Raw genomic sequence first — 14,419 nt, 5'->3', positions numbered from 1 at the left:
TTGGAAATATGATCTTGACAAAAGATCATATTTAATGACGATTAAATCTACTAAAACTACATTCTAAATAGCTTGAACTAAATCCCTGAACTCTGCCTCCCTGTGGATGACCCCTCTACTCATCATGTACATCTTAAGATAGAGGGTTATTATAAATTTTATTGTATAAGTTGAGTACAAATAACGATAGTAATTAACCTAGTTAATTACATTATAATTCAGATTATTAATGGTGCAGTCCAAAAAGAGGCAAATCAAGAAGATCAGGCATAAGGGGTGATGTATGTGGGGATGTAGTGAAGTAACTAGTACTCTCAAAAAAATTGATACTAGAAGAAACAAAAAAATATGTAATTCATGTGTAATACCCTTTTTGTAGATGAATACTGTAGCTTTGAGAGCACAAGGGGAATTTTTATGAGAAGCCCATAGAACTCCTGCATGAGATTTGGAAATGGATGATCGCATGTAAAACATTAATGGCAAGTAGAAAAAGCTATCCGACACAGATCCCAAAAATGAACATCGTGAATTCACTGGCGAGAAAATTTTCCCTACAATCAAAGAAACACAGAAACAGGGACCAAACAAAATTACAAAGCCAGAAAAAGATCGCAGCAGCCATCTCAATCAAACATTTTCATGTATCTTTCAAAACTGACTCATGTATGAGACATTGTAATTTCATGTAAATTTTGCAGGCAAATCAGTACAACTACTCCCAAGAAGAACAGCATATCAATCTCTCTACAATCCAAGTCACCAATCTTTTTTGCTCGACGGCAATGGGCCAGTGATCTTAACTTTTCTACGGCTTACCTTCTTTTAACCTGGTACCCCTCTCTGCTCAAGTCAACCACAGCTCAATGTTGCAATTGTGGGATAGGGTCGTTCGCATGGTCGAACTCCCTGCGAATGATCTCCAGGACTAGCTCATTCCACGTGTCAACAGGTCCAGGCATGCACCAATGAAGACAATCCTGGCTTGGTGGCCGTCCTCCCCGACCCCGCTTTGTAATCTTATTAGGATCAGGACTCCTGTAAGGCCCAGGATGGCCATCGTGCCTCAGCCCAAACCCCTCAGTGATGTCCATCAACCTGAACCTGGCAGCAGCACCAGTCTTCTGCATAGAGTTCCAGAAACTGGCCACCTGTCTCTGGTGCATTCCATTGGTGAACCCATTCTCGACCACCCGCTGAGCTGGTTTTGACTTGCCCGTGCAGGAGCCGCCTGTGTTCCACTCGCCACCCTCGTAGTGGTCTGGCGAGTAGGTCCGGACAATGGTCAAGCCGGCGTAATTGGGTTGTCTGGCAATCGCAGTGAGGGCCGTCTCTACTGAGATTCTGTAGGCCTCCATGTGGTTGACCTTCATGCTTTGTTCCATGCTTGTGGGTGGGTTCCACAGCTGCCCTCCAATGACGGTGGAATTTAGGAGGTAGACCGACTTTTTTGCAAACCAGTGGCCGGAGGAGAGGACGATGACATCGAACTTGGGGATATGCTCCATGAAAAACTCATCTGGCATGTCGAGATGGAGCTTATCAACATCAGCGCCAGCACCCTCGATGGGGTCATTGGTATGATGGACCAGCCAAGAAGACCATATACGGGCAATGGTAGTGGATGTGGAGGGGAATGTCCATCTATGCATGAGGCGGTTCCCACGGTTCTTGGGGGTCTCAACCTGCGATGAAAAAAATATTTAAGGCCTCATGCTTAATAAAATTTAGACTAATTTTTTTCTTCTATACACACCTGCCAGAGGATGCACAGCAGGGATTCCATTTGATTCCTTGCGACAGAGTCTCCGATGAAGGCTAACGTCTTGCCCTGCATCAGTTGAAGGAACTTTCTTGGATCAAAACGAGGTAAGTCGCACTGGTCGGGCTTCCACCGCCAGTTCTCGTAGTCCCTATCCGGTCTCCCATTGCCCTGACAATTCTGCATTTGGGTTATTATTGGGCATGTTTTGTTTGTATATAGCGGACCATCTGGGTCATGTACCCACCTCCCATGGTACAAATCGCAGTCACCTAGATCAAGAGATTAAAGAAAAAATCTTCATTTACCAGAATTTGGAAGGATCATAAACATCATACACTACTTTTTAGAATCAGGTTAGTAAATAATTTTGATGTGATATTTCACGTGAAAATAATGCCATAAAATTATTGAGATTTCAAGTGTCCAATTTCAGAGTATTTTTGAAAAGACAGATCACATCGATGAGGGAAATCTGTTACGAAGCTCCCTAAGACATACAAGAAAGCCAATAAACATCCTAGAAAGGAAACACAAGACACATAATCGCCCCTTTGATAGGGGGTGACCAGGCTGGAAAAGGGAAGCACTATTATAAATAAATTCCTTGACTATCAAGAAAGCTAACAATCTTTATCCATCAGAAATCACTGAGGCATCTATGGCTGGACGGAAGATTCTCCATCCAGAAGGGAGATCGGCTGATGTGGCTTGGCTCTCATTTCATTCCTACTTTGTTCCATCCTATCCCTAATATCACCTAGCACATCTCCATTGCTCTTCCTGTTCCCCTGCTACTTGAACGATCAGATCTGTATAATTGTACTGACTTCACACCGATTTCAAAAATAACGTTAAAGATCTATACCAGCATTGTATCAAAATATTATGGGGAAGAACCCGTAAGAAAATGCATCAACGGTAGAGACAGAAATCGTTCAAAAAATTACACCAAAGGTGTATCCTGGATCCTAAAAGAACAAAAACCGCCAGCCATAATGAGTAATATAATATCAAATGCTTAGAAAATGGAAGTACAGAGGGAGAACATTTCATCGGAATCACATTTTGAAGATATATCAGAATAAAAATTCATCATCGTCCTCCATGCTCTCATTATTGTCGTCACCATTCTCATCCTAGCTGCAGATGAATGACTCGATGATGACTCGTCATCGTTCTTCGTCATCTGGAAAAGCAAAATTGGTAGAGTGACGAGAGGAAGATGACAATTATATGGAAGATTTTGCCATGGTCATCATCATCCTGGCGCAAAAGAATGACAAGGACGAAAATGAATCATCATTGTCGTCATCAAAGACGTCGAACCCCAACCACTCATATAATACATAAATTCAATTTTTCTCCGAGATGCAAGAATGTAATGATTTCAACATTATGTGAAAGTATTAGACATTGACAGGAGAACTTTTAAAATGCATAACAGAAGTCCAGTGAAGAAGCAAAGTCAAGTGACAGAGAAAATAGGTAAAACAACTAAAAAAATTTACCTGATATATTATTCCTGGAGTCCAGTTTTGAAGGAGGCGCAACAGCGACCTGTCCTTTCTCATCAATATTCTCTTTTGACACGCTGGGTGAGGGTACAGAAGAAATATTCTCATGCCCATTCCCAATATGATGATCTTGGTCGTCTTGATGAACCTTAGATACAGTAGAATTGACAAAATCTTGTATTGTCGGACTATGAATGCCCACCATATACTCATGAATAGAGGAAGTGATAGGGCTTGAGATCAAAAATAGTGACGCCCCAAAAAGAAAAAGAGCCAAGAAAGCTATATAAACTGAGACGGATCTTTGAAGACTCATAAGACCAGAGATATCCTTGGAAACGAGCAAAGACATGGGGAACAGTCTTCAAAGACAAACACGCTGGATGAGACGACAATCTTTGCAAGGTTTTTCTCAGAAGGGTTAGTTTTCGTCTGAATTTCGTCTAATGTGTGAGAAAACCCACAGGACAGCAAACAGCAAGCATAATTTTCAACTGGTCAGACAAATTACCTGAAAAGAAACAAATAAACAGCTTAACAAAATCGGATCAAACATACATGATACAAGGGCACCCAAAAGTTTTTAAAAATCTAGTCCAGTCATTTCCGAACATAATTTAACAGTCGTGGAAAGACTTGGCCTAAATCAACAAAAAAAAAGTGAAATCTTCACGAAAGAGGCGAGAAAACCGCGCGACAGAACCAACTGAAATCAAGGTTTTGGTCGGAAGATGAGCTTACCATTTCACATTGCGTAGGTTAGATCAGGCGAGCTCTCAACCTCGAGAAATCAATCAGAAAGTCTAAAAATCCCTGAAACAAGAGCAATCTACCAAACCCACCAAATTTCTGAGATCTGTTCTAAGCCAAACAGGAGATTGGAATACTCGAGAGGGAGAATGGGGAGGTGAGTTCACAAATTGCGCGCGATTCGGTGGAACTCATGACCGATGCTCTTCTTCAATCCTCTCTCTTTGCCCAATTCAACGTTTTCTACCCATGATTTTTGTCAACTACAATATTTCTTATTACTTGACAATGTCAGTTGAAATGTATTAATAATGTTTGTCAAAGCATTATACGTGGCCTGATCTGAACCCTCGATGGCCGACTGAACGTCTGGATGTTGCCCTCAGCGTCTGGGCCTCAGGAATATCTAAAGTAACTCGTTATGTCGATACTAACTCGTTCTCATCCTGGTATTATTGGTATTTCGATGGCTTGTTGCCCATTGCGTTTTTCTCTTTTTGATTCCCCCAATAATGGTTATATTTTTGTTCTTTATTTTATAAACTTGGCCCCTCTCTCTCTCTCTCCCCCTCTCTCTTCTCTCTCTCTCTCTCTCTCTCTCTCTCTCTCTCTCTCTCTCTCTCTCTCTCTCTCTCTCTCTCTCTCTCTCTCTCTCTCTCTCTCTCTCTCTCTCTCTCTCTCTCTCTCTCTTTCTCTCTCTCTCTCTCTCTCGCTCTCTCTCTCTCTCTCTCTCTCTTTCTCTCTCTCTCTCTCTCTCTCTCTCTCTCTCTCTCTCTCTCTCTCTCTCTCTCTCTCTCTCTCTCTCTCTCTCTCTCTCCCTCTCTCTCTCTCTCTCCCTCTCTCTCTCTCTCTCTCTCTCTCTCTCTCTCTCTCTCTCTCTCTCTCCCTCTCTCTCTCCCTCTCTCTCTTCTCTCTCTCTCCTCTCTCCCTCTCCCTCTCTCTCTTCTCTCTCTCCTCTCTCCCTCTCCCTTTCTCTCTTCTCTCTCTCTCTCTCTCTCTCTCTTCTCTCTCTCTCTCCCTCTCTCTCCTCTCTCTCTCTCCCTCTCTCTCTATCTTCTCTCTCTCTCCCTCTCTCTTGGTGGCGACGACGCCAACGCAGCGACACCGGACGCGTCACCACCGTCATCTGAAGTCAACACGACCGCTGAAGACATGTCACCGGATCAAATCAACGAGCCAGCGTCAGGCACGTCTCCACCCACGCACACCCCTTCGTGCGTCCTGACACGTCGTCAAAGGCAGATCCAGAACTGCCCCTTGACGTGACACGAAACCACGCCGCTCGTCACGGCGTTCGTCTTTATTCTTATTTCTTTTAACTGTATTTTCTCTTTCCTCCAAGGCCTATATGTATAGGCCATTGTTTCAAAAAACAGTTAAGCAGTCATTATTCGAGAATTGAGTTTGTTTTAACTCTTCTTGGAGGATTGCCCAGCCTCCCCTGTCCCGTCTCCTCCCAACCGCCCCCGCCGCCGCCATCGATGTTGTCGCCGGCCTCCCTCCTACTCTTCCCTCTCTTCTTCCTTCGCCACCCCTCTCTCCCTCTCTCTCTCGTTCTCTCGCTCTCTCGCTCTCTCTCTCTCTCTCCATCCCCCTCTTCTTCTTGGTCCGTCTGCCCTAGGGTTCGGCCACATGACTCCAGACGCCCGCCGAAGGGCGTCTAGTAGCCGCCGACCACCCGCAACCGCCAACGCCAGCGCCAGCGTAGGCAGCCCTCTCAAGGCCGCCCGCGCCCGCGCCCTAGCGTCGGCCGCCCGCTCTGGGCCTCCCCCTCCCGCGCCCCGCCCTAGTGCCAACCACCCGCAACCGCCAGCGCTAGCTCAGGCCAACGCTCACCGGCGCTAGCGCACGCCAGCCCCCGCCGGCGCCTGCGCATGCAAGCACCCCCGCACGCCGCGCGCCCGGCCAGCCGCGCACGCTGCGTGCCTGACCGCCCGGGCCTCCGGATGCCCTCGAAGCAATTAGCCGCGCTTCCGCACGCCCTCGAAGCTTCTTACCGCGGAGCATACTGTTTAGGTTTTGAGGCACTGCCCCAAACCCCGCAAGGGGGCGACTCCCCCCTTGACCCCCCGCCAAACTGACCGCGTAGTTGGATCCGCGACACCCTGTCGAAGCGCGCATCAATCGTCCCGCCAACGACGCCCCATGCCCAAGCACTCGGCCACTAAGCAACCAGGCTTAATCCGACCGTCTCATTGCTAGGACCGCTCAACGTCCGGAACGTCCAGATATTTTGTCCAGTGGGCCTTATAATGCCCAGATCGCCAGTCACGTCACAACCCGAATTTCCCGCAGCCTCATCACACACCCGAGTGCAGAGGTACGCCTGAACTCTTTGGTGTCGAGTGTTCTCCATTCAGTATTCCTCGAGAATTCATCCACCGCCATCAGATTTGATTTTGAATATCTCTTTCTTTCCTCAAAATTCCCCCTTTCGTAAGATTTCTTGCGGACGTGAATTCGAGTATCGGATTTGGTGCTTCAGCATCGTCGCGGTGGTTGAAGACAGTACTCCCGCCCTCGACGAGGAACGGGGCTGCACCACCAGTATTTCATCGGTTTTAAGTTTCGAACTCGATCATGTGGATTCTGTGGTCTGTTTTATCCAATCCATCCAAACCTATCCTATATCCTCCCCCGTCGATATCCAACCTATCCTCCACAGTCATCTTTCCCCTAGTTGTCGTGCATCATCTCTCCCTCTCTCTCTTCTCTCTCTCTCTCCTCTCTTCTCTCTCTCTCTCTCTTCTCTCTCTCTCCAATAGTGTCTCTCATCCCCATTTTCTCCCTCTCCCTCTCTCAGAGATTTTCTCTCCCTCTCCCTGTCTCAGAGATATTCTCTCTCTCCCTCTCACAAAGATTCTCTCTCCTTCTCCCTCTCACTCTCACTGGGATTCTCTCTCTTCCTCTCCGTCTCACAGAGATTCTCTCTCCCTCTCCCTCTCATAGAGATTCCCTCTCCCTCTCCCTCTCTCAGAGATTTTCTCTCCTCTCTCTCTGACAGAGTTTCTCTCTCCCTCTCTCAGAGATTATCTCTCTCCCTCCCTCTCATAGAAGTTCTCTCTCCCTCTCACTCTCACAGAGATTGTCTCTCTCTCTCTCCCTATCACAGAGATTCTCTCTCTCTCCCTCTTCCTCTCACAGAGATTCTTTCCCTCTCACTCTCACCGAGATTCTCTCTCTCTCCCTCTCCCTCTGACAGAGATTCTCTCTCCCTCTCACTCTCACAAAGATTCTCTCTCTCCCTCTCCCTCTCACTCTCACAAAGATTCTCTCTCTCTCCCTCTCCCTCTGACAGAGATTCTCTCTCCCTCTCACTCTCACAAAGATTCTCTCTCTCTCCCTCTCCCTCTGACGGAGATTCTCTCTCCCTCTCACTCTCACAAAGATTCTCTCTCTCCCTCTCCCTCTCACAGAGATTTTCTCTCCCTCTCTCCTTCTTCCTCTCCCTCTCACCGAGATTCTCTCTCCCTCTCACTCTCACAGAGATTGTCTCTCTCTCTCCCTCTCCCTCTCACAGAGATTCTCTCTCCCTCCCACTCTCACAAAGATTCTCTCTCTCTCCCTCTCCCTCTCACAGAGATTCTCTCTCCCTCTCATTCTCACAGAGATTTTCTCTCTCCCTCTTACTCTCTCTCTCACAGAGATTCTCTCTCTCTTCATATATTTATATAGATATCAGGGACTCTCTCCCCGTATCAGATTCTTTTCTGTGTACATATTTCAGGGACTCTCTCTCTCCCTCTATCCGATTCTATAGATATATATATATACATCAGAGACTCTCTCTCTCCCTCTATGAGATTCTCTCTCTAGATATATATCAGGGACGCTCTGTCTCTCCCTCTATCAGATTCTCTCTATATATATATATCAGTTAGTCTCTCTATTTTCTCTCTCGGGGACTCTCTCTGAGTCTCTCTCTTCCCTTTCCTCTCCGATTCTCTCTTCCTCGCACCTTCTCTCAGAGACTCTTTCCCTGCCCCCCTCTCTCAGAGGCTCTCTCTCTTTCCCCCTCACCTAGAGGCTCTCTCTCTCTCTCTCTCTCTCCTCTCTCAAAGACTCTTTCTCTCTCCCCCTCTCTGTGACTCTCCCCCCCCAGAGACTCTCTCTGCCCCTCTCTCAGAGAATTTTTTTCTCTCCCCTCTCTCATATGCTCTTTCTCTCCCCCCAATCTCTCAGAGACTCTTTCGCTCCCCCTCCCAATCTCTCAGAGTCTCTTTCTCTCTCCCCCAATCTCTCAGAGACTCTTTCTCACCCCCAATCTCTCAGAGACTCTTTCTCTCTCCCCCCCTCTCTCATCGACACTCTCTCTCCCTCCCTCAGAGACTCCCTCTCCCTCTCTCCCTCTCTCAGAGACTCTCTCCCTCTCTCACAGGCTCTCTCTCCCCCCCCCCCCAGAGACTCTCTCTCTCTCTGAGACTCTTTTTTCTCTTGCCCGTTCTCATAGGCTCTTTCTCTCTCTCCCTCTCTCTCAGCGACTCTCTCTCTCCCCCTCTCTCTCAGAGACTCTCTCTCTCTCCCCCTCTCTCTCAGAGACTCTCTCTCTCCCCCTCTCTCTCTCAGAGACTCTCTCTCTGAAAAGAATCTTCGACAAGAAGTAGAAAGAAGGAGACGAGAAGAGGAGAAGAGGAGAGAAAGATGGATGAGAAAGATGGATGAACCCTTGCACAGAATGAGGCTTTAGATCATTGTATTCTGCAAAACAATCTTGACAATGTGGGTTTATATTTATATTATAATATCGTAATGTAGATATAGTAAGTTTCCGTTTGATTATATAACCATTATAACAAATACAACGGTTATATATTTGAATAGGTCGAACGATCTCGACCGTTATAACTGCTGTGGGTGCACCGGATCTAGCCGTTTGATCGGTGCACTAGGCTTCTCTGTTACAACGGGAGATTCATTCTTGACCGTTATAATGAAGGCGGGAGCACCGATCCTGACCGTTGGATCATTCTCGTGCTCCCGACCGTTAGCTCTGTTGAATCCTATCATGCTATGTTGAATCCTAACAACTATATTGAATCCTATACTATCTGTGATCTTATATTGAATCCTAGGCACTACTTCTCTAGCGAGTATACTTTATTTATTTCATTACTAGCTAATCTTCATTAGTCCCTACTCAGCAGGCCTTTGACTCGAGCGAGTTGACGCACTGGGTGCTGACTTCTTAACACCCCCCTTCAAGCTTAACGTCGAGTGATGAGGATCTTCCAAGACGTTGAGCTTGTCTCGGAGCTGAGAGAATCTTGGAGACGGCAAGGGCTTGGTGAGAATATCTGCCAGTTGACCTTCACCGTTGACGAATCTGATGATCAGAGTCTTGGCAGCAACTTGTTCTCGGACGAAGTGAAAATCTATTTCAATGTGCTTTGTGCGTGCGTGGAAGATTGGATTGGCGGCCAGATACGTTGCTCTAATGTTGTCGCTGATGGAAATATATGTGGCCGGCAAGCCAATCACACATTCCACATCTCGTTCCATATTCATTAATAGAACATATTCATTTTAGTGCACGTGTGATGCATATAATGAAGTCCACGAATACATGATCGAACTTAGTGAATTACGATGAGATCGTAATACGGAGATCACTAGTCTTTATGCATGTGTTCTAAACATTCCTATTCAAAGGATACGCGAGAAGGACATCGAAGTATCCGGATAGAATAGCACTATCTAGCCTCACTCATATGATGAGTATGGCCGGTCCCGTAGCCATTAGTGTGCCGACACTAAGGATAGATAGTGGGTGCTCTTTAGTGGAAAGAGTTCACTAAATTGATCCGTACGAATCCCTGAATGGTATTATACCGAACTATCAATCATGTTGATTCACGTCACGGTTGTGTAAGTGGTCCTTAGGCCTGAGACACCAAAGACGTCTTGTGGACGGACGGTTGTACTTTGGCTATGGCCAACGAGTCTCTAATCATGGGATTCTAAACGGTCTTAGTTCGGGTGCATCAAGAAGTACACGAAGGCGATTGAGTGGTCAAGATGGATCGTCCACCCTCGGTATAAGAGGTGACAGCTCAAGGAAGAGTTTAGAATGCATCAGTACTAACTCGGATGATCGATTAGGGTTTGACAGTTGACCATACCCTAAGTCGTCCAAGGAGCGTCAAGTGGATGAGGGATTATACATACACGGTAACCGATGACGAACAGGTTCTATGAGTGAGTCGATACACACTCCTTTGTATCTTCTAGGACACGAGGTGTAGCTTGGCACCCCACGTGTTGGAGTCTCGACCTATCGATTGGGTTAAATCAATCCGATGTTAATTAATCTATATGATGATATAGTTAATTAAGTTGGAAGGCCAATAAAGGTTATTGGGCCGTTGGAGTCATTAACTAGACTGATACATGGGCCTAGAGGGTCACACGCAAATGGTCTTTTGGACGTTGGAAGATATACTTAAGTTTTGGGGGTTTTATGAAAAATACCCACTTAGTATAGATAGGGGAAGGCTCTGAACGAAATTCACCCAGGCCAGAATTGTTCAGGGGCCTTTCCCCTTCTTCTCCACTCTCCCCACACCCCCTCTCCATCCCTGATGTGATCAGGACGACGTAACGACGCCGACGGAGAAAGAACGGGGCTCGTCAACGAGAAGGAGGAGATCCGACACGCCGAGGACCGCGTGGATACGTCTAGAGGCTGCACACTTGAGCAGCTCGACTCGTCTCACTCCAGGATCGAAGAAATCACGAATGAGATTCGTGTAAAGGTACGCCGTTTCAATGTTTTTATTGATGCCGTTCGATTCGCAAAGAGACTTCCGCTGCGCATCGTTTTAGATTTATTCATCCAAGTCAAGGCCCCTAGAACCCAACAGTCGCACCAAAGGGTTGGAGGTGTTGAGTCATGAAGATTCAATTCTTTGAGAAGTGATTGGATCCAGATGACTTCTGCAGCTGCGTTTGCTAGTGCTTTATATTCAGCTTCGGTACTTGATCGGGCAACTGTTTGTTGCTTTTTGGAGCTCCAGGAGATTAAATTTTTCCCATGGAAGACAAGGAAACCTCCATTTGAACGTCGATCATCCTGATCTCCTGCCCAATCTGCATCGCTGAAAACACTTATAGAGGAATGTGAGTGGTTGAAGAAGAAGAGTCCATGTAAAATGGTGCCTTTGAGATACCGTAGCAGATGTTTTAGAGATTGCCAGTCATTTAGAGATGGGGAATGCATTTTTTGACAGGCCTTATTCACAGCAAAAGAGATATCAGGACGAGTTAGAGTGAGATATTGAAGAGATCCAACTATTTTACGATATAGCGTGGAGTCAGGAAAGAGTTCAGTAGAAGCAGATAATTTGGCTAAGCGGCAGGGAGTGGATGAGGGTTTACTGTTTTCCATGTGAGATTTTAAGGATGTTATGAAGATACTTGGATTGAGATAACAGCACGCCGTTAGTGCATTTAATCAGCTCTATCCCAAGAAAGTAATGTGCATGGCCTAAATCCTTAATTGCAAATTTTTGTTGTAGTTGATGAACAAGTGAACTAATAACTGATGAACAAGGTGAGATGATAAGAATATCATCAACGTATATTAGAATAAAGATTGGTTTTGAAGAAGAAGGTTTGAAGAACAATGAAGTGTCGGTTTGGGATCCCATGAACTCGAGCGAGTTGAGGAAATGGGTGAGCTTGGTGTACCAAGCTCGAGGTGACTGTTTTAGGCCATAAATGGATTTCTTGAGTTTGCAAACATGTTGAGGAAATTTGGAGCTTTTGAATCCTATGGGCTGTTCCATGTATATGATTTCATCTAAATCTCCATGCAAGAATGCATTAGAGACATCAAGTTGATGAATAGTCCAGTTATTGCTGATGGCTGTGGATAATAGAAGTCTGATGGTCGTATGTTTAATCACAGGACTGAATGTTTCAGAAAAATCGAATCCGTCCTGTTGATTAAACCCTTTCGCCACAAGTCTAGCTTTGTATTTATCAATATCACCATTGGGTTTATACTTGAGTCTATAAACCCATTTGCAACCAATTATATGGAAATTGGGATTCCTAGGAACCAAATCCCATATTTGGTTTTGCAATAGAGCCGTCATTTCTTGTTCCATAGCATGTACCCAATTTATATTTTTGGATGGTACACTGTATGATTGAGGTTCTTCTATTTGGTTTACAACTGCCGAAAGACATTGAGGTAAAGGATGTTTAGTAGCAGTCAACAACAGTCGAGGAGGTAGATGGTCATTTGGAGGTAGATGGTCATTTGGGAGTTCTTGATGGTAGATATAAGTAAGAGGTTTAATTTTCAATAGTTCACCAGGTTCTGGAGAGTAATCTAAAGTTTGGAGAATAGGGATCTCGGATTGTGAGGGATTATGAGGATCAAAAAATTGGGTAGAAGAGAATTCTGGAATTTCATGATCGGATGTAGGAGTGTCAATATTTGAGATGTCAATGTTTGAGGTGTCAGTGGACGACATGCTTTCAGAGTGGATGTTTGGTGTTTGAATTTCATTCGACTCAGGGAGATCATTAGAGATGCTATTGATTGGATTGGAAAGGTTAGAGTTGTGAAAGGCTCCAAGGACTCCCTGAGTTTCAAAACTAGGATTTAATTCTGAAAAAGGAAAGGTATTTTCAATAAAAATAACATGGCGAGAGACAAAGAGTTTACCTGTATGGAGAGATAGACACCGGTAACCATAGTGCATTGCGCTGTATCCGAGGAAAACACACTTCTCTACCCTTGGTTCCAACTTATTTTTTGGCGTATGGGCGAGTGTATGGGTAACATAGACAACCAAAAGTCTTAAGAAAATTGTAATCAGGATTACACTTAAACAGGATTTCATAGGGAGTTTTATTGTTTAAAATAGGAGTGCTCAGACGATTAATGAGATGTGCGGCAGTTACTACAGCTTCATCCCAAAATGTTTTGGGCATTTTGGCTTGATGAAGAAGAGAGAGTGCAGTTTCAATGAGATATCTATGTTTGCGTTCAGCTGTACCGTTTTGTTCAGGAGTGTGAGGACAGGACACTCTATGAAAAACACCTTGAGTTTTGAGATAGGAGTTGAGTGATTGAAACTCCCCTCCCCGGTCAGATTGAAGATATTTTATTTTTCCTGAAAACTGGTTTTCTACCTGTTTTTGAAAATTTTCAAAAACCGATAGAAGATAACTTTTCCTCTTTAACGGAAATAGCCAAGTGTATTTACTGTAGTCGTCGATAAATACTACATAATAACTATAGCCTGAAAATGATAGGATGGGGGATGTCCCCATAAATCCGAGTGAATAATTTCAAGACAACTGTTGGACTTGTGAACAGAAGGCGAGAAGGGTAATTTGTGAGATTTGGAGATATGGCATGAGTCACAAACAAAGAATTGTTTAGAATGAAAGACAGGTAATCCATATTTTTGAATCAAGAATTTTAAAGTTTTCAGTTGGGGATGGCCCAGTCTTGAATGCCATAGTTCTGCAGATGCTCTTTCTCCAATGTAGGCTGATTTTGGAGTTAGGCCATCCAGAAAATATAGCCCGTTCCTAATTGTTCCTCGGAGAAGAGTTCTGTTGGTGATTTTGTCCTTCACAAGACAGAATGAGTCGTGAAATTCAACGAAAACATTATTATCAAGGGTGAGTTTTTGAATGGATAGTAGATTCTTGGTTATAGAGGGAACATGCAGTATGTTGTTTAAAGCAAGTATTTTATCCGATGTAGTAATTTTGGAATCACCAATAGCTAAAATATTCAAACCTGTACCGTTACCTATATGAAGTTGATCGTTTCCTTGATAGTTCTGATGTTGCTGAATGTTGCTTAGTTCTGTGGTGACATGATGCGTGGCCCCGCTATCAGGATACCATCCTTGAGCACTGGATGAACGTGGGTGCTGAGCTTCGGCATTGAAGGCATGTGGATGTCGATTTTGTTGACTACTAGAAGATAGTCTAATAAACTCTTGACACTCTCTGGCCCTATGCCCGTATTGTGTGCATAACTGGCAGCATGGCTGATAGTTTTGACTTCTTCCACGTCCTCTACCAGAATTTTGCTGTCGCCCCTGCCAGTTGTCTGATGAACTTCTCTGTTGAAACCTGGTGTTTCGCTCCTGCTCAGATGGATTTCTGTGATAGTTATCCTGCTGTCGACGCCAGTTATCCGATCTGGCATTTCGCTCTTGATCAGAGGGATTCCTCTGATAGTTTTCATTTCTGCGCCCATATTCTTGATTTCTGTAGGCTTGCTTCTGGGCTGTGTTGGCCATTAGCGGAAACCCATTGGGCGTTCCTCTGGTATGATGAATCAAATAGTCTTCGTGGGCTTTCAGATTGGTGATGATCTACTCGAAATTGTGGTCGAGATTGACGTTGACGTTGATCA

General features: G+C 45.0%; 1 protein-coding gene across 2 annotated transcripts; it reads right to left on the bottom strand.

Moving 5' to 3' along the window:
* Positions 1 to 480: 480 nt before the first annotated feature.
* Positions 481 to 4,305, bottom strand: YLS7 (trichome birefringence-like protein (DUF828)). Of its 2 annotated transcripts, XM_078585106.1 has the most exons (5): positions 4,021 to 4,305; positions 3,274 to 3,790; positions 2,828 to 2,951; positions 1,757 to 2,034; positions 481 to 1,685 (listed from the first exon to the last, which is right to left on the bottom strand). In XM_078585106.1, the coding sequence occupies exons 2-5, from the start codon at positions 3,490 to 3,492 to the stop codon at positions 864 to 866; spliced, it is 1,443 nt and encodes a 480-aa protein (XP_078441232.1). In that variant the 5' UTR covers positions 3,493 to 3,790; positions 4,021 to 4,305; the 3' UTR covers positions 481 to 863. The 2 variants fall into 2 exon arrangements, with proteins under 2 accessions (XP_078441232.1, XP_078441230.1); XM_078585104.1 differs by lacking the exon at positions 2,828 to 2,951 and having other exon boundaries at positions 4,021 to 4,303.
* Positions 4,306 to 14,419: the final 10,114 nt, after the last annotated feature.

Source organism: Wolffia australiana, chromosome 13 (assembly GCF_029677425.1).
Source record: "Wolffia australiana isolate 7733 chromosome 13, ASM2967742v1".
In the NCBI taxonomy this organism is placed as follows: domain Eukaryota; kingdom Viridiplantae; phylum Streptophyta; class Magnoliopsida; order Alismatales; family Araceae; genus Wolffia; species Wolffia australiana.
Note: the sequence above shows the minus strand (reverse complement) of the source record. Positions and strands in the feature narration are given on the sequence as shown.

Coding starts and splice junctions, on each gene's coding strand:
- YLS7 (XM_078585104.1), bottom strand. CDS start 3,631: ATGTCTTTGCTCGTTTCCAAGGATATCTCTGGTCTTATGAGTCTTCAA. Junction 2,035..3,273: donor CTCCAGGAATAATATATCAG/GTAAATTTTTTT, acceptor CTCTTGATCTAG/GTGACTGCGATTTGTACCAT. Junction 1,686..1,756: donor TGCTGTGCATCCTCTGGCAG/GTGTGTATAGAA, acceptor TTTTCATCGCAG/GTTGAGACCCCCAAGAACCG.